This window comes from Haemaphysalis longicornis, unplaced genomic scaffold, assembly GCF_048455015.1.
Source record: "Haemaphysalis longicornis isolate Haplotype H1 unplaced genomic scaffold, Haemaphysalis longicornis Haplotype H1 scaffold_9, whole genome shotgun sequence".
NCBI lineage: Eukaryota > Metazoa > Arthropoda > Arachnida > Ixodida > Ixodidae > Haemaphysalis > Haemaphysalis longicornis.
This window is the reverse complement of record NW_027526460.1, coordinates 86,293,304-86,311,813: the sequence shown is the minus strand read 5'-3', so window position 1 is coordinate 86,311,813 and position 18,510 is coordinate 86,293,304. Positions and strand designations below refer to the sequence as shown.

Below are 18,510 nucleotides of genomic sequence, written 5' to 3'. Positions count from 1 at the left end.
AATGAGGCACTATTTGACACCCTTTGTGTCTAGCTGCCATCAATATGAGCTGAGAAAAGCTGAAAAATAGATGTGTTGCAACCCAAACAAACCAACACCTCAGTTGCTAGTGAGGACCAGGCTTTAAATAGAAAAAAAGGCCCAGACCAAGATTTTGTTTCCGTGCTCATAGCAAGCTAAAAGAAAAGGAGGAGGTACGAAAGCAGTGCTGCCATACCTTCTTGAAAAGTCTCAGCAACACGTCGGTGGTGTTGAAGTCTCCCGAGTTGAGGGTGGCCAAGATGAAACTGATGAACTCTTTACAAAAGGCGTACGTCACCTGGAAAGACGACGAGGGAGACGCGAATCTATCTCACTATCTAGCTACGACGGCATGCATGTAGCCGTGGGCGGAAAAAAGATGTGTAAGGCAACTTACACAGCACAGCTCATCGAGGTTCCCGAAGAGCACCTCTGGCTCGGCGAACATGGCGTAGCCTTCCACTTGGATCTTTTTCAGGGGCTCCATGAACACCTGCAAAAAGTAATAAAAACACTGTGCCACGTGTTTCGCGCATGGCTCGCAAGTGTCAAGCTTCTTTGCACAACTGTGGCGTCATGCAAAAAAGACAACCCACAGGGGCGTGCCATACGCTGAAGCAGTGTCCTTCAATGCTGAAGTTAGAAAGTTGGCGTGTCGTACGGGAAAGCAAACCTTTATTGCTCTATCCAGAATATTCGAAAATTTTAAATACTCGTCGGTAAAACCCCACTGTCAATCCAAACGAATACCAAACTCTATTCGCGAAGTTTTCAGAGTTTTCAATATCCGCACACCTCTCGCCTTTGTTATAAGACAATGATTCTTAAATGGGTCTGCGGGGACATTCCAGGGGTTCACGAAACCTTCCCCGAATACCTCGCCCCCATTCCTATTCTTCTTTTCGTTTCGCGAAACCAGCAACGCTAGAAAGGGCTTCGCTGCATGGACTGCAAGTTTAACTTATTCGCGTATCGAACGTTTTAGCGTTATATTTTCGCGCAAAACGCCAACTGTGCGAAGAAGCCGGACACACAGTAGACAGGATGTAGGGTTTTGGCGACTTTTAGCTGCAAGTGCAATTTCTCTGACGACACGCTATGAATCAGCGTAAAAGTGAGATACAAAAGGCCAGAATTGATTTGGTGTATTTATGACTTAAGCTGCAAACAGGCACATTGTTTGAAACTGTGACACGGATCAGAGCAGTCCCTCTGATCCGTGTCACATTTTGCCGCCTCAAAAGAGGCCTCCGGCCAGCTCATGGTTGAGAAGCAACGCTGTAAGAAGGAGGAGGCGTGCACTCACATTCTTGAGGACCATGAGGTGGTCCTCGAGGAAGTTGAGCTCGCTCTGGAAGAGTTCCCAGAGCGCGTCTTTCTTCTTGGCCTCGTTCTTCAGAATCGTCTGGTTGATGGTGCGCAGGAACTGGCTCTGCATAGCGTCGCCCATGGCCGTCGGGCTGCCCCGGTCGGCGTCGCCGGGCATCAAAAGATTGTCCGACGCCGACGAGGACGCCAACCCCGCCATCGCTGCTGAAAGAGCCGCTGCGTTGCCGTTCTTGGGCGAGGTGGCGGCGCTTCCGCCGCTCGACTCGTTCTCGTCCTCGTCCTCGCTGTCGGCGTCTGGATTCTTCAGGGACGATACGAAATCTTCCCACTTCTTTCCCTGCGCGGAGGTCAACGCCGTGGTCACAGAGCACACCCGCTTCTGCAGAGCTACCCGAATTGAATCGGTCGACCTGTTTTGCGAACCTTCCGCGGATGATTGAAGCAATAGTTTGAATATGTTGGCGCTTCGCAATTTCCTCGTGTTTTAAAATTTTCGCAGGTTTTCAGATTTGAAAAACTAAACTTTAGGGGCACGTGAAAACTTTAAATCTTGCTTTAAAATAACTTTCCTTCAAATAAATGATTGCACTACCATTTTTCGCTGCCAATATTATTACACACCACTTACGCTTTGTTGGTAGTATTGTTAGAAACGTTTAGTTCCACTTGTTCCACTTTGGAATTCGAGACCTTGAGGAACGTGCGAAGTGCCGGCTTTGTGTGTAGCGGACGGAATCATGGAGTCACAGCCGACTCCCGTTAATCCGAAGTCCATGGTTACCGCAAAAAAAAACTCCCAATTAACCGTCAGTAAGGTTAGGAATTGGGCTAGTTGGTTTTGCATGTTCGTGAACTGTGCTCGATTTTACTAAGGGCACACTTTTTAAAGGAAAACAAAAGAACGACGTGGACAGTACGAACGCTCGTGCTGCCACGTCGTTCTTTTGTTTTCCTTAAAAAAGTGTGTTCTTAGTCACCTCAAGCGCAGTTCACGAACATCCCAATTAACCGACCTTCCAGTTAAACAAAAAGCACAAGAGCAGTGTTGTTATTAGCCCAAAACACGTGTCCCTTCTTTATTTTGTTCAGGATCTCGACTGTTGTCGCTGATTAGAGCGTACAATACGGTGTGCCCTGATGGTGTAGACTTATCGCTGAAATCGAAGCCTGAAGCGCCCACCACACAAACTGCTCACGCCACGCCGTGTGTGAAAAGAAGGTTGAGGACCTGAAAAGCAAGGGATGCCTACGCTGGCGCGAGTCTCAACTGAACCGCCGCTTTATCGCCTGCGCGCTGCCTCTGTTGCGATGGTGCTGACATAGTGCAGAGCACGGCGGTGTTTTGGTGCTTAAGATTGTAAATTTTATCGAGAAATGACGGTAACCTCGATGCCTTTTATTCTAAATAACTTCCACTTAACCGGTGCAATGGGTTTTAGCTTCGAATTATCGAGCGATTTATTCCACTGAATGGTACGTGAAATTGGCGGGACCGGAACATCACTTCCAGTCAACCGAAAACTCTAATTAAGCGACTTCGAATTATCGATTGCCGACTGTATCACGAACCGTACGTCCCGCAGTTCAGCCTGCCAAATGGAATGCGTCGGCTTGGTTCATGCATGGTAAAGAGCAGTCACAATAAAAACGTCTTTGGGGATTCGTTCGCGGCCACACATTGATGTGTCCTGTCACGGCATTCTACTCAAGCCTGGATTCGGAAGTTCCATTGCGTCCGGACAGCATTTCTTGGAGCTTTTACCAGGAACGGCCTTGAACATGGGTATAACGGAAGCACTCGAGGCTGTGCGGATAAGTTATCTTTCTAATGAAGGAACCCAGAAGCGCTAGGGCACACGGACGCAAAATTCCACCTTTCAAAATGAGGAGTGTTCATTATAAGCTCTCTGGAAAATTCACCCTACTGGTAGAGTAGCACACTTTCGTATACAGCTCAGTGCAGCGACGTTTAGGGACGTCTTCTAAGGCAAGGTAACAGCTATTAATTGTTAAGAATCCAAAGGAAGCTAGAATGAACGTTTATGGAATGACTTGAGCTAAGTAGCTCGCCTCTGTTTTTATTGTTCACGTGATTTGAATTTATACCTTACAGAATGGTAGGCCAATCCTCACGCTACCGATGTCATCTGGAGTCTGGAGCAACTTTGGTGGCTGAAGTAGTTTGAGCCGAAGTTTTTGAACCTCCTCACACACACGATTGGGATGGTGCAATAAATTTTTGTTTTGTATAATGCAAGTCTCGATACTACCTGCTCAGCGTGGTTCTGAAGAACACAAAATACTCTTGCTTGAAAACACATATATCCGTGGCGGAGCTTTGGCTGAAATGATATGCTGTGCCGGATGCCTACAAACACACCCTCCTTCAGAGGTGTTTTGAATGACAAAACGCTCTGCTAAATGTCTGGCAAGACTGTCCTCCTTCGCGGAGTACTGCATATAATAAAATACGCCGCTAAATGTCCGGAAGAACTCTCCTCCCCAGCGGAGTGATGGGCAGCACAAATACTCAGCTAAGTGCCTGAAGAAACTCTCCTCATTATCGGAGTTAACGAAATACTCTCTAGCGGAGCAAATAATACTCCGAATAAAGAGTGCGTTAGAGGACAAGCCATTTACTCCGTATCCGGCGTATATTCCTGCTGAGTGTGCAGTGTTGCATCAACAAAGCAAGTAGATATTGTTCCTATTGTGCCCTCCATTTCGGGATAGCGACTAAATACAAAGAGCACCCTTTCACATTCAGGATCAGTGCAACTTGTAAATGCTGCAGCCTTTGCATACTTGTGCAAATTGAGCATTATTATTGCACTTTCCCAACAACAGCTGCTTTTAACTCGTGGAAACAGTGGCTGAAGATGTGTCGCAGCCGTGACATATACAGAAGACATTTAACGGAGCCGGCGGTAAATCTGATGGTGTGCCAGAAAACCTTTGACGGGATTGATTTCTCATTCAGTCTCACGTAATTGGCTGCATGCGCGATTTTCTGTGACGTTTTCGCACGCGCAGCCGATCATGTCAGACCGCACCAGGAATCAACCCTACCAGAAGTCTTCCGGCGCCCCATAGGATTTAGTCCCTGGTTGTCGTGTATAGATAGTATTCACTGCAAAGCTTAGCTGTCAATTCCTCCGCTTGGCAACACTGGGAACGGTCACGGACATGGCCGAAGCGCCACGGACACGGCGCGGCTTGCGCCACAGCGCTTGCACGTCGAAGGAAAAAAAAACACCTGTGTGCATCGTCTGCTCCGTTTCAACCCGATTCTCAACGGTTGTGTCAACAGAGATGTTATTAATCGAACTCACATTAGAGTCGAGGCATTACTTTGCGTTAGGTGGGGTTGAGCTTGGAACGTCCAACACACACCATGTGCTTAACACGGACAAGTACCGCCCTCCCGCGGAGCCCGACGTAACCAGTGACGGCGCACTCCCATGGTAGCCTGCATGCGTGCCTCGGCAGTGAATACAGCCTCTATCGCGTGCCTATTATACCGAGGGACTGTTAAAGGCATTACAGTGGTAGAGGAAGCAGGAATTCCTCGCGGTGACGTCAGGGTGGAGGTGGAGGCGAGGAAGGAGAGGCGCTTGCCTTGTACTTGGTGAGCTGTTCGTCGCAGAACTCGGACGGCCTGAGCGTGCTGAGGACCTCTTCGAGTCCGCCAAGGCACTCGGTCTTGGCCCTGTTGGCCCTGTCAAACTGGACACACATGTGGACGGACAGAGGGCAGCTCTTAGCAGGCGCCGCTCGCTCGCGAAACACACATGCAGGAAGGAGGGGGCTGCTTTGCAGGCGGGGAGGGAAGAGCCTTTCCCGTTACAAGGCGTGCATGCGAGTGCGCTCGGTCCATGGGCAGGCCAGAACTACGGCAGGCAGCGTAGAAGAAGCAGCAGCAGCGGCACGGGGGGCGGCGCTGGAAGCAGCGGGCTTCACGGCAGCAGCGATGGCAGCAGCAGCGGCGCTTCGCTCACAGGGGAAAGAGAGAAGGGCAGACGTGATCATTGCAGGCAGCAGTGACTCGGAATAGCCCAGTGCCTCATGCACGGCCCGCCGTTGTCTCGGACCGGCGTCCGGTGCACGCGGTTGCGTGATGCGAACGAACCGTGGTCCCTTAATGGTGAGAACCCTCCGAGTCGACAGCCCTTTCAGCGAAGAAAACAATGACAACGGAAACAGAGGGTGATGCAGCTACTAAATGAACAACTAGATGAACTGTGGGAAAGGCAGTCGCTATCCGGATTACAGATTTAAAGCTGTCCATGAAAGCCCAGAAGATGTCAATGTGGTGTATGATTTGTTGCACAGTATACAAATGAGTGGTGGTTCCGACTGCCGACAGTATCTTGGGAACCCCTACAGTATCTGGCAACCAGTATCTGTTGCTCCTTGTCTACCGCCCTTCCTTATAGGTATTTTACTGCTCTTCTTATGGAGGACAATGATAGCTGTGGGCCCATTCTAGATGTCCTCTAGTATTCTTACGTAATGCTCGTCTATACCCTGATTCCACAATGCCTGAATGACTGCTGAGGCTTCGACCGAGTCAAATGCTTTCTCATAATCTATGAAGGCTATATATAGGGGTTGAGTATACTCCGCGCACTTCTCTACCACCTGACTGACCGTGTGAATATGGTCCATTGTTGAATAACCTTTACAAAACCCTGCTTGTTCATTAGGTTGACTGAACTCTAAGGTGGCGGCAATTCTGTTAGCGATTACCTTGGTAAGTACCTTGTAGACGACTGACAGTAAGCTGATGGGCCTGTAATTTTTCAAGTCTTTTATGTCACTTTTCTTATAAATTAGGAGGATGTTCGCGTTCTCCCAAGATTCCGGTGCACTTGCGGTCATTAGGCATTGCGTATACAGGTTCGCCAGTTTTTCAAGTACAATTTGCCCGCCATCCTTCAAGAGGTCTGCTGTTATCCGATCCTCACCAGGTGCTTTGCCCCCTTTCATTCCTCCCCTTGAGTTTGAGTTGCCCACTCTGAGTTTCGGGTCTTGCTCACCAAAACTAGCCCTTCCCAGCAGATCGATCATAGAATGGCTGTCCAGTTATCAGTGGCTGTTGAAGTGTTTAACGTTGATTGTAAAATTGTTTCAGCAATTGTCGAGCTCAGAACAAGCAGTAGGGATTGCCAAGCTCACTCGTGAGTCCATTCACACTCTCTTACACGAGCGTAGGCACAAGTGAGCCACATGCGAGTGTCGGGCTCACAGCGTTTTGTGGCTGTGAATGAGTCTGAGTGATTGGATTGGAATGTGAATGAACCCTAAGTGATACTTATTTTTGTGAGTGACTATTGTTTTGCCTATGGCGCACGTGAGGGAAGCAGAGCGACTGACGTCTCAGTGTAGGTGAGGCATTAGCAAGGAGTATTTGTCACTAGGACCAAGAGAGTTTTGTGCGATTCTGCTGAGGTATGCAAGGAGCAACGGCTTTATTAGTCCGATTCGATGGCACTCCATGTAGCCCTTCCTTCATATCCGAGAAACTGCTCTCGACGAAAAAGCAAACGACCTTCGGGTCGCGGAGCCAGCCGCGCAGCCACTGCCTTCAACTCTCCTTTCAGACAGAGGTAACAAATGACACTGGTGTCATCGGATGTCAAATAGCTGGAAGAGCTCTCCAACAAAGAGTGGCAGCGTAATGAGGGGAAGACTCAATCTGAAATGGTTCATGCGAAATGAGCGATGTGACACACGTGACAGCGACAGGGATTGGGATAGGGTTATTGTTGTGCGTTTCTTAAGACAAAATGAAAAAAAAAAAAAAAACCACACACTGAAACTAGAAAAATACAGAAATCAGGACGTGTTGGTCATCGTTTTTTGACAATGTTGGGGTAATTTTTTCCACAAAGAAACAGTAACTGTCCAGCATGGCACTGGCATGCACGTAGCGTAGCGTTAAAAAAAAAAAAAAAAACATGGCAAGCTTGGGAATCGCATATAAAATCGAACTCAGCAGTGGAAAATGAAGTTAACATGAATAAATATTGAAAGTATTTGTAATAATTTTAAATAAAAACACGCTAAAATGAACTTTATAAAAAATAGCGATAAGAAAGAAACAAAAAAACACGTGAAGAACTTTTGTTGTTGACTTTATGGCAGAAACATGCTCGTAGAAAGAAGCCGTTCGGTGCTTTGAGAGCAGGCCACCGATGCATCCTAGCCTCTGTCACAGATCCCACACCTCTGCTTGTGGAATCTGTGCCAGATGTTACGATGCTTTAAGCAGAAAACACGCACACACACATGCGACGTTACAGTTCGTGCAAGACGACACACGTTCAGAGACGGCAGCCACAAGTGGTGTCAACTGCTCTTCAAGAACATTTGCGTCCTATTTTGCTCCGCCCACTGACTCAAAAGAAGGTGTACATATATCTTTGGCGTGTCAGATCGCTTCATTCATCGGATTAGTCTGATTAGAGCATAAGCTATAATAGAATTCGAGTCTGTACAGCGTGGTTTCACTACTAGAAAAGCTAACTTCACAAATTGTTTGGCTCACAGAGCTGGACAAACTTTGCTCGTTCATACGCTCTACAGTAAAAGCAGACTTCACGACTGGCTTACCTCTCCTCCACTTGCGAGGTGGCTTTGTTGTCACAATTGTACGATTAATTGAAAAAACGAAAACATTTCACCCACACTGCACTGACAAAAATACAGGTGTCTTCTTTTACAATGATGTTACGAAAAGTATACTATAGGCGGCGGTATAAAAATGCCCGTATAAAAAGTACCGAGCAAGATGCTTTAATGATAGGTGCACAAAAAAGTTCATCGCTGGCTAAACACCCACCGGATGCTTGCAAAGCATAAAAGTAAGCTAAAATACCCACAAAGTGAATTTCTGTTAATGCATTAAGCTGCGATGTTGTCGAATTACTCGCCAAAAATGAACTCTTACAAGCAAGACAGGCTTCCTGAGTAGTAGCATCAAAAACTTCTTCGAAATGCTAGTAGCCTTTTGCTTGCGTGAAATGAAAGCGGGGCCAAAGCTCAGCTCAGCTCTCGAAGCGCAGAGGATAAAACCACGTGCATAAAAGTAACGAACACTCAAAGCATGCTAACAATAACGCTTAAGGTCCGGGTACCTACCAGCCGTAACAGAGACCAGGTATTCTTAGCTTTTCTTGATGAATCTGAAGAACAAATCAATAAAACGAACACCTTAAAGAGGAAATAAAACGGTAATAAGAGTCTGATGGAAGCGGCATGGTGCCGAGCGAGTACGGTTGAACATAAGGGCCGAACGCCCACATACGTTTGCACATAGACATGTCTTCACATTTAGCCATGCGCCCACGCTGTTTACCAACGCAAAGTTTTTCGCAACCCTAAAAATGCAAGACTGTCAAACTTCCGAGCAATAAAACCAAATAGAGGGTTTGCGTGAAAAACGATTGCTCGTGTAAGGATTTCTTCATTTCCTAATCACTACACGTGAACGGGTGAGGCTAGTATTTGTACTACTGGATCAACACACCGTAACACCTCAGATCTACGGGTGGAAAGATTATTTATCTTGGGTTCCGAACTCGTGAGAACGGAATTCAAACAACGACACTTGCGGGGCTTAATTACAGTATTGAGGTTCGCCGACCCTTTGGCCAAATAGAAGTGATAATTGTTTCCATTTTTTTACCATTACTACATATACACGTACTATTCCCGCCTTCAAAAGTAAGGCGAAGACACGAGTAAGTTCTTCATGAGGAAAGAGTTAGTACAGAGTGAAAGCTTTCATACGCACCTTCGGAAACTGCAAGGCACTGGGTTGAGCCGTCGATATCTGCTGCGAAGACAAATAGTAGGCGGGAGAGAGGGAGAGGGTAGGTTTGAAAGGAGGAAAAATTGAGGCAATGTTGGCATATCACAATACTCGCGGAAGTTGTAGGCGGCCCGCTTTCGCACACGACCCTTGCAATAAACCGGGTAATTCAAAGAAAATGTTTGCTTAAACCGTGGGATGTGCCCCGATGATCGTTTCGCGAACACGGATACTTTATGGCGCACTCTTTTTTTTCTTGAGTCGATTCGGGAGGTAATTATTGTACGAGCGACACGAGTGCGGCGCCGTGGGTGGGAGTTTGGGGCCGCCGGTCGTGGGGCCTAATTGATTCGGGTCGGGACCGAAACCGAATTATTTTTCCTTTGCGTGGGTGGGCAAGGGGTCGTCGTAAGCTGGAAGCGCGCCTGCCTTGCGGTTGAAGGACTGGCCGAATGTGCGGTGTCGGCAAAGTAGGATGGGCGGGGAAAACGCGTTAAGAACGAGAGTATGAAGGAGTGAGGAAGAGAAAAAAGTTAAGAAAAAATAACGAAGGAAATAACAAGACAAACGATACAAAGAAAGATTGATTGATTGTAGGGTTTAACGCGCCGACGCAACGCAGGCGATGAGGCGCGCCGTAGTGGAGGGCTCCGGATTAATTTTGACCACCTGGGGATCTTTAACGTGCGCCGAAATCTCGCACACACGGGCGTTTTCGCTTTTCGCCTCCATCAAAAAAGCGGCCGCCGCGGCCGGGAATCGAACCCGCGACCTCGTGCTCAGCAGCGCAACGCCTTAGCCACTGAGCCACCGCGGCGGGTGATACAAAGTAAGAACAAAAGGAATTATAGAAAAAAGAAACAAATGAACGAATAATGGAAGAAAGAAATGAACGAATGAGGGAATGAATGAAGAAATGAGTGAATGAATGAATGAATGAATGAATGAATGAATGAATGAATGAATGAATGAATGAACACCTAACAAAATACACACTTGACCATCGTGCTCGTCCAACAAAGGAAGAGAAAAATATCCAAAGACACAGAAATAATCAGTAAGTTAAGAAAATAAAGAAGGAATGAATGACTGAATCAATCAATCAATAATGGACCCTTGGCCAAGGGTCCTTGGCCAATGGTCAGAGTACTCTCCTGGATAAAATGCTAGCGTGGTTACGGATTTCACTATTCGGTCTGCCATCGTTCACTCGGTTACGACGACGGCGCGGCTCAGCCCGGAGACGGCCGCCAAAGGTCTGCGCCCTGAAATAAGCGATTAATACGACGCTCTGTAATTTGCGATGTTTCCGACTAGCGGTAATATTACCGACAAAACATCATTGGCCAACAGGCTGATGGTGCAAGAAACATCAAATTGCTAGCGGACTTCACGACAACGAAAATATGGGCTTTGATTTTGTTCGATCGGACGTCGTTAGTATGTCTGTCTGTTATTTCATGGTAGAGAAATATGGCAGAAACAAAGAAAGCAAAGAAGGAAATAATGAAAAAGAAGAGGGGATGGAAAAGGACGGAGTGAAAGAAGAAACAAGAAATAAAGAAAGAAAGAAAGGCCAGAAAGAATGAATGAAAGAGAAAATAAGTGCGGAATAAGATAAAACAAATGTAACAGTGAATTAAAAAGAAAGAAAAAACAAGGAGAGAGGAAAAAGAAAAAAAGAGAAAACTAAAGGAAGGAAGAAGGAAGGCTAAAAAACTTGACTCATGAGGAGCAATTATAACTACAGCACCGATGAACCTGGTAGGCCGTTCCTTGCAGCAAGGTATTTTAATTACGAGCTCTTTTTTTTTCCTGTTGTCGTGCGGATTTTACGCTATTTTGCACGGCGGGCGGTAAAAATATGCGGAGACGACGAAGGCGCTCGAGAGAGAGAGAGAGAGAGAGCTCACAAAATAAATTAGCCATAAAAAAAACTGTCGGCAATTTTCTTACTTTTAAAAGAAATTTCAGCTGTAAAACGCGCCATTTGAGTTTCATGGAGATTAAAAACTAATTATGCACATCGTAATGTCAGCATAAGGGTATGCCATTACCTGAAAGTTTCCATACTTGCTACACACTCTCCGCGCTTCTATTAAATTCAGCCCACGCAATTAAAACCGCAAAATATCGTCGACGTTTTGTAACTGTTATATGCGTGTTTGCAAGAGACGCTCCCCACCGCTCTCTGTAATCCCATCGCACTGTTAGTACGAGCTGCGCCTACTTCGCCACCGCCGTGAGGCCCGTTAATGGAATTACGAAACTATATGCTGGGCACCGACGGACCAAGGCGGTTCTAGGGAGATGGCGTCGTACATCCGATTTCATCGGTTTATTCCACTCACGTTCCTTCAACGTTTGCCGCATTGCCGACGTTATGCAAGTTGCGAGCCTTATGTTGACACGAAGACGCTCGGCCTGGCGGGGCCCATCCAATCTCCGGCGATACTATCAGCTCTCTTGTTAATCTCCCAAGGGGGGACTGGAGGTAACGTAAATTTAAGGTAGACGCAAAGCCTAAATCTTGCATAGTGAACAAAAGGGCGACGTGTAGCCTTTTGCGGTGATTGATCTTCTCGTTGCGTAGGCCGCGGAAAGGCCAAACCAAAGCTGCTGCCACTTTTGGGCCTAACTTTTAGGCCGTAGCGAACGAGTGACAGCTGCCAAGAATGCGCTTCAATCTGGTCCCCACATTGGCAGCGCATGTTACTCTGCCTTACCAGCCAATAGTCTAAAAAGAGTCGGGATGAGTGAGATATTACGGCGAATCACAGACTGGGTAAAGAAAGTTGGTCCGTTTTTCAGCAATACGGGTACCTTTTGCTGGAAACACTAGATGGGTTCTTATGAATGACCTATACACGCGCCAGCACCATTGCGTGGAAGTATCAGGGAGAATACGAAAAGATGAAGTGGGCGAGAGTTCGACCCGGGCCGCGGCGGCCGCTTTTCTGGTGGAGGCGAAAAGCGAAAACGCCCGTGTGTTCGAGATTTCGGCGCACGTTAAAGATGCCCAGGTGGCCGAAATTATTGCGGAGCCCTCCACTACGCCCCACCTCATTGCCAGTGTGTAGCCTCGGCGAGCTATAATTTATTTAATTTTTTGTACGAACAGATTAGACTAGGAATAATTTCGCTACAGTTAAATACCGTATTTTTGCCATTCTAAGCACCACTCGATTACAAGCACCCTCCCCTACTTTCGGGAAAAAAAAATTTGGAAAAAAAGTATGCATGCGAATTTAAGCACCCCTTTTTCTAAGAAACCATCGCAAGGTGGATTTCAGACGCGTGGGAACGGGTCCAATTTGAATTTGTGGCCAAGACATCTATGAAGTTTGCAATTACAAACCACTTCAACGGAACAGAAGACGACCTGCTGGGGGATGCTGAAAGCGGCGTCCCAAGCGGCGCAACGGGCTCGAATGGTAGGTGAGGGTGACTGAGTATCGTATACGTAAGCGGTGGGTTGACTGTCTGTACCCATTTTTCTTCGGGATGTTCGCCAAATGAAACATTATTGTTTGCACCCGTCTCGTCGAGGTACAACCGCAAAAAAAAAAGTGGCGAGGGGGTGGAAATTCAGGTTTTTGGAATCTATAAGCACCCCCTTACTCTGGGCATCGCGGTCGTGGTAAAATGGGTGCGCTTAGAATCGAGTAAATACGGTAGTTTGGTGTGGATGAGAATGGAGAGGAAGTCAACGTGTTTTAGCGGGATGTGTTAGTGCCTGATGGGTGGTGGGAATACACTCGGGATTTAGGTAACCCAAGAACTGAGAAGAAAGCTATTTCAGAGCTTAGGTGGAACATGTTACCATACGTATAATTTTCCCCAATTTAGTACCCGGTGATGTATGGATAATAAAGCGGGTGTAACGAATAGCATTGGGGAACACCTAAAAAAGCGAAAAGTGCCCCCAAATCTAGAATCGCCCCATTAGGCGTTGCCTGGGACAAGCCCTGAAGTTACGTTGTGGACATTGGTAAGGGGTATACATATACGAGAAGAAACTAATGGGGTATGTGAGTGGGCCTGCGCGATAATTTCCTAAACATTTAGGTTTCGTTCACACCCTTGGGGGTCGATATGAATATCTAAAGACTATTTTACGGCGTCTCTTTTGAGCAAGCCTCTAATGGTGTCAGCGAATTTGTATTTGGGATAAAATGAGTGTTTTTACGGATTCCACGATATGTGTCGATCCCCCTTATATCCAGTTGCTGTTTGCTTACAAATGCTACTCATACAAATGGCCCCCAAATATCGGAATTTTGTCGTCTTGTCGTACATGTAAAATGACGAGCAGGATTTATCAAATCATACCTCTAATGCATACAAAATAGATACGCTGTGATATCAACGCCCAGCTCGGCCATGCAAATTTCGGGAATACATTATAACGCAGCGTCGAAGCTCAATAAAGCTCAACGTTTGACTTACACTCCCATGGAAGTGAAAAAAAAAGGCTTAAACGTTTCTTTCAGTAATTATTCATTTCCGCTCAGGCTCGTTCAAACGTCTGTTTTTTTTTCTCATACATGTAACGTTTATTAATCTCTACGAAGTAATTTCAGTGTTTGCCCAAAGAAACACCTAATGGGGCGAATCTGAATTTCGGGCTACAGTGCGCGTTTTTGCAGATTTCTGTATATGTGTGACACCCGTCCTTAATTATCAGAAATGCAGTTTTGTATTACCGAAATTTCAAGTCATTACGTGTAGCAGTTTGTCCGGGCGCTGATATCACCCGTGAGACTTCTTCACTGTGTTGAAGGTGTATACGCAAAAAGTCCTCTAAACTTGAGCTAGAGTCATAGCGAGGAGACTAACGAAATATTTTTTGAACATAAACTAGACGTCTTGCTGTAAGTGTCTGCGGAAGTGTTGCACAGCGGTGTTAGAAAGTAACAATAAACAACATTAAACTTCCAAACAAACAGAACAGAACAGAACAGAACTACCTGATATCATAATGTTGATAAATGTAATAATGCTCGCAACCTTCCAAACAAACAGAACAGAACAGAACTGCCTGATATCATAATGTTTTTAAATGTAATAATGCTCGCTACCTTTTTCTTTGTTGTTATTGATGCATGGTACGGACAACGCGAGTTGAAACTACGGAGCAACAGCCTAAACGCACGGGTGCCGCATAAGGACACCGTAACATAACGGGGGCGATGAAAATGGCGGTCGCCGCGGCTGCGCAAATGAGTTTTTTTCATCTGCGCGCCTGTTATCTGAGCACAGGTTATCGAGAAAGCGCGCATACTATCACACGCACAGCTAGCGAAAGCGACCAATTTGACGTCGCAACGACGGCCGGCGCTCTCAATCGCGGGCTTTCAGTAGTTTGTATTTCCTGCTTTAATGGCTGGCACGAATTATTGGTGAGTATCACGACGACTCGTTCGCAACGCAGGAACGCTGAGCGGGAACAGACAGTTTACACGCTTTGAACATGAAAGTAGTACTCCTTCATGGCCGTCACGTGACGGTCACAGAAGCTGCTGCATTACTTTCACAGAAGGGTACCGCCGGCGGCCTCAGAAGGTTACTTTCACGGAACAGTAAAGTCGACGGTTACAGAAGGTTACATTCACTGAAGAGTGCAGTCGATGGCGACAGACGATTACTGTCGCAGAAGACAACGGCCACACGCAAGCGGCGGAAGCCTGCCCTGGAAGCTTGCTGTATGTCGGCCAGAGAGCCCTGGAAAGAACAGGCACAGCGGAGTGGACACGTACCTAAGAGGTTGTTTCTGTGCGTGAGAACTTTGCTGTAGACGAGCAGGTCCCCCGGGCAGATCTGCATCGGCGGAATCACCACGATCGAGCTTCGCCTTCGTGTCTTCTGCGTGTTCTGGTCGCTGCACAAGTCCGGGGAAGCAGGTGAGGACAGAAATGGTTATTGTATTAATTGGTCGCAAAGCGTTTGGACTATGAAGTGGCATTTGGACTATCAAGTGGTTATGTGACGTAAAATAGCATTCTTCTGAAATATTACAGTAAGAGGTGACGTCATGATCGTTAGCTTTCCGCTTTTCGAAGTGCGCAAGAGCATGCACAAATGTTACAGTTACTAAGCTGTCCGTAGAAAATGTGACGTGGAGATTAAAAAAAAAACACCTTAAACTAAAGTATTTATACTTTGTTCTGTTGAGTTGAAGCAAGCGCCCCTGCCCACAAACTATAGCGATTTTTCGTGATACCTTTAACACGTCTGAAGAACAGAAGCTTGCGCCATGAGGCGAAATCGGGCCGAGTTATGGCGAACACCCCTAATACTGCGTAGCAGAGTTTGGGTTTGGGCTAGTTGGTAGCGGTAATCTATGACTTCGTGTAGCGCAAAAAACGGACAAGGACAGAAGGAGGCGACGGGCACAACCACCTCCTTGTGTCCTTGTCTGTTTTTTGCGCTACACGAAGTCATGGATTACCCTAATGCTGACTCACAATGAGGTGATGCGAACGTAATAAGGTAGTTTGCACTCGAACAAAGTCGCTAATAAATCACGATGAGTTCCGTAGAAAAAAATCCTTCCGGCCACCGACGTTCTAGCTTATTCCCTGATACGAGCGTGCTACGCTATATGCGTTTTTAACGAGGGGTCAGAAGCTCGGCTGGCTGGGTTTTAAGAGACAGATGATCAATTGAACGCACTGACCCATGGTGAGGCAGTGCGAAGGTAATAAGGTAGGTGGTAGTCTAACAAAGGCGGTAGTAAATATCGCCGAGTTAAAGCTATGCTTGTAGATCTCAAGTGCTACGGTAGACAAAAATCAAAACAAAACGAACGCAATCGCTACTGAAAGAGCCGGTTGACACCTAAAGGGTCGTGACGACACAGCCGGAGACCACCAGGGGTGGTATTCTCGTGTTTCTCCGTTTTGAAAACGTGTGTTTTGGGTTCGTTTTATTGTGACGTACTTCCAATTGTAGGCGGGCCTTGGGTTTAATTTTGCGCAACTGTTCTTGTAAACACAATTTAAATGACTAAACCTATTTCAAACTATCTTTTATGTGTTTATTGTTCCTCCAGCGAACCAACAACAAGGCGACGAAAAATCGTCTGCTCCCAATCGTCTGCTCCGAGAAGCCGCGACTCATAGCTCCGCCGTGCTTGCATGACGTCACATCCGGGTGTTTGCTTTTAGCAAACCAGGGCTCGCTCAAAACGGACACTTTTTAAACGGACACAAAACGGACAAAACACGAGAATACCGCCCCAGGTCTCAAAGTGTCAGTCGTTTCAACCCTGTTTTCCAGCGCTCTTATTCAGCTTCATACTGGTAAAAGGGTGGTAGAGACAAAAAACACCCGAACTTCATTTGAAACAGCTAGCTTTTGATAACCTTTTACCCCACACCGACTGCAGATGGTATTATTGTGGCGCACAAAAAAAGATCACAAATACTTGCAAAATTTCAAATTTACAGCTACACGATGTCAGCAGCGAAGACCTTGTAAATATACTAAACACAGAGTGATGGGTTAGGTAAGTACACCAAACAAGGGAACGAGAGGCAGTTCGACAATTGGGCAGTCATGTGTTTTTGGTGGTATCTTGCGGCCGCCAGTAGCACACACTGTACCGTGTATGTCATCGTGAATCGCCACTATTGCGTCCGTTTTTCTTATCGTCTAGTATTATTGTTAGAAGTTTCTGGCAAAATTAGCAGCACTAATGTTACTCTGACATGACAATCTTTAGAATGAACCAAGCTGACGTCTTGTCTGTCTTCGTGGTCCCTTTAACATTCCGATGTTTGGATAATCAGTCTCTTGTATCAGTATGTGCTGTATGAATGTTTTGCGTTATGAACCCTAAGAAAGCCGTGGACTTGCATTGAAATACTTCACAGGCTTCGCTTTTTGTGGGTTTTTTTTCACTACATATATTACTACAGCGAAGCGGTCCTGACAGAGTGTATTGGCGCGCATAACAGAGAGAGAGAGAGAGAGAGAGAGAGAGAGAGAGAGAGAGAGAGAGAGAGAGAGAGAGAGAGAGAGAGAGAGAGAGAGAGAGAGAGAGAGAGAGAGAGAGAGAGAGAGAGAGAGAGAGAGAGAGAGAGAGAGAGAGAGAGAGAGAGAGAGAGAGAGAGAGAGAGAGAGAGCATTAATGAATACTGAATATGTTCGCCCCACAAACGGCGGGACTTGCTACTTCGGATGGGGGTGAACATAGTGAAATAAAAAAAAAACAAGAAAAGGGGAAGAAGTGTGCAGCAACAATGAATAAGAGGGAGAAGAAAATAAAATCAGTTCGGAACGTAGAAGAAAGTTACAGCACTAGGAGAAAAAATCTCAGGATTCCAAGGGGAAAGAACATCGATTAATCCCGTGTCAGACAGAAAAGTCAAGAGAGCCTTTGTCCCTCCCGCCGCGTCAGCGTGATTTCGCCATGGACCAAGAAAGTGATGCAGCTCTAAAGAGTTTCCGCGTAGCAGTCGCACTAGAGTTCTTTTAGCTGTTTCGCGTTGAGTTATATGCTGCGGGCAGTAACCCAAGACATGCCGCATGTCTTCTCTCACAGACCACACAGAGCACAATGGCGAGTCCGCCCAGCCTATCTTAAAAAGAAAACTACCACTGAAGGCAACGTTCAGGCGTAGTCGGTGAAGAACACCCTCAGTTTGCTTTTGTAGACCTCGCGGAAACTGGAAATTGCACTGAGGGTCAATCGCGTGCAGAGGCAAGGGTATCCTAAGAGGGCCCTGCCAAGCTGATAACTGCAGTTTCCAACGTGGTGCATATATACAACACAAATGGGATGTTAACAAGGACCATATATAAAATACAAAGGAAAAAAAAAAGGAGTTAACCAATTGTGCAAAGTAGCAATACAGACTATGCATATAAACTAAATGTGAATATGCGACTGTAAATATATAAATTTGGAAGCGACCTACGGACACACTTATTAGTATCTTTAAAGAAATTTTCGTCAAGCTTGTCCACCGTGCCTGGTTCATGCTGCAGTTGGTCGGCCTGAACTGAGTCAATATTTTTCGTCACTGTCAGCACTGGAACAGTGCGGTCGTTTGTGTAGTCGCCATTTATACCTTTTCCCGAATTCGTCTTACACTGCATGAGTGGTAACAACAGTCTGCTTGATTTTACTGCTAGTTCGTTGAGACGTTACTTTTTCACTTGAGCTTACCCCCGTTGCTCTCTGCGCATGCGCTGGGCATCCTGCAAGAGAGCAGTCCATCTTGATTTTCACCCAGCCGGCCGAACTGCTGCTGCCTAAACTATTAATTACTACTCTCTGTTATGGCCAGGGTTTCGTGCGGACGTGGGAGTAATTAACAGCGACTGCGGCTGCGTAG

At 46.4% G+C, this 18,510-nt stretch overlaps 1 protein-coding gene across 4 annotated transcripts in view; it reads right to left on the bottom strand.

Moving 5' to 3' along the window:
- Nucleotides 1-18,510, bottom strand: part of LOC144152548 (uncharacterized) — a 495,420-nt gene that overhangs the window by 19,270 nt on the left and 457,640 nt on the right. For 3 of the 4 annotated variants that reach the window (XM_077683842.1, XM_077683844.1, XM_077683843.1), the window contains exons 9-15: nucleotides 14,926-15,047; nucleotides 9,149-9,190; nucleotides 8,494-8,537; nucleotides 4,969-5,076; nucleotides 1,328-1,687; nucleotides 419-514; nucleotides 218-319 (exon numbers count right to left, since the gene is read on the bottom strand). In XM_077683842.1, coding sequence (XP_077539968.1) covers nucleotides 218-319; nucleotides 419-514; nucleotides 1,328-1,687; nucleotides 4,969-5,076; nucleotides 8,494-8,537; nucleotides 9,149-9,190; nucleotides 14,926-15,047 — 874 coding nt within the window. The remainder of the gene's footprint in view (nucleotides 1-217; nucleotides 320-418; nucleotides 515-1,327; nucleotides 1,688-4,968; nucleotides 5,077-8,493; nucleotides 8,538-9,148; nucleotides 9,191-14,925; nucleotides 15,048-18,510) is intronic. The other variant, XM_077683846.1, reaches the window with a different exon arrangement.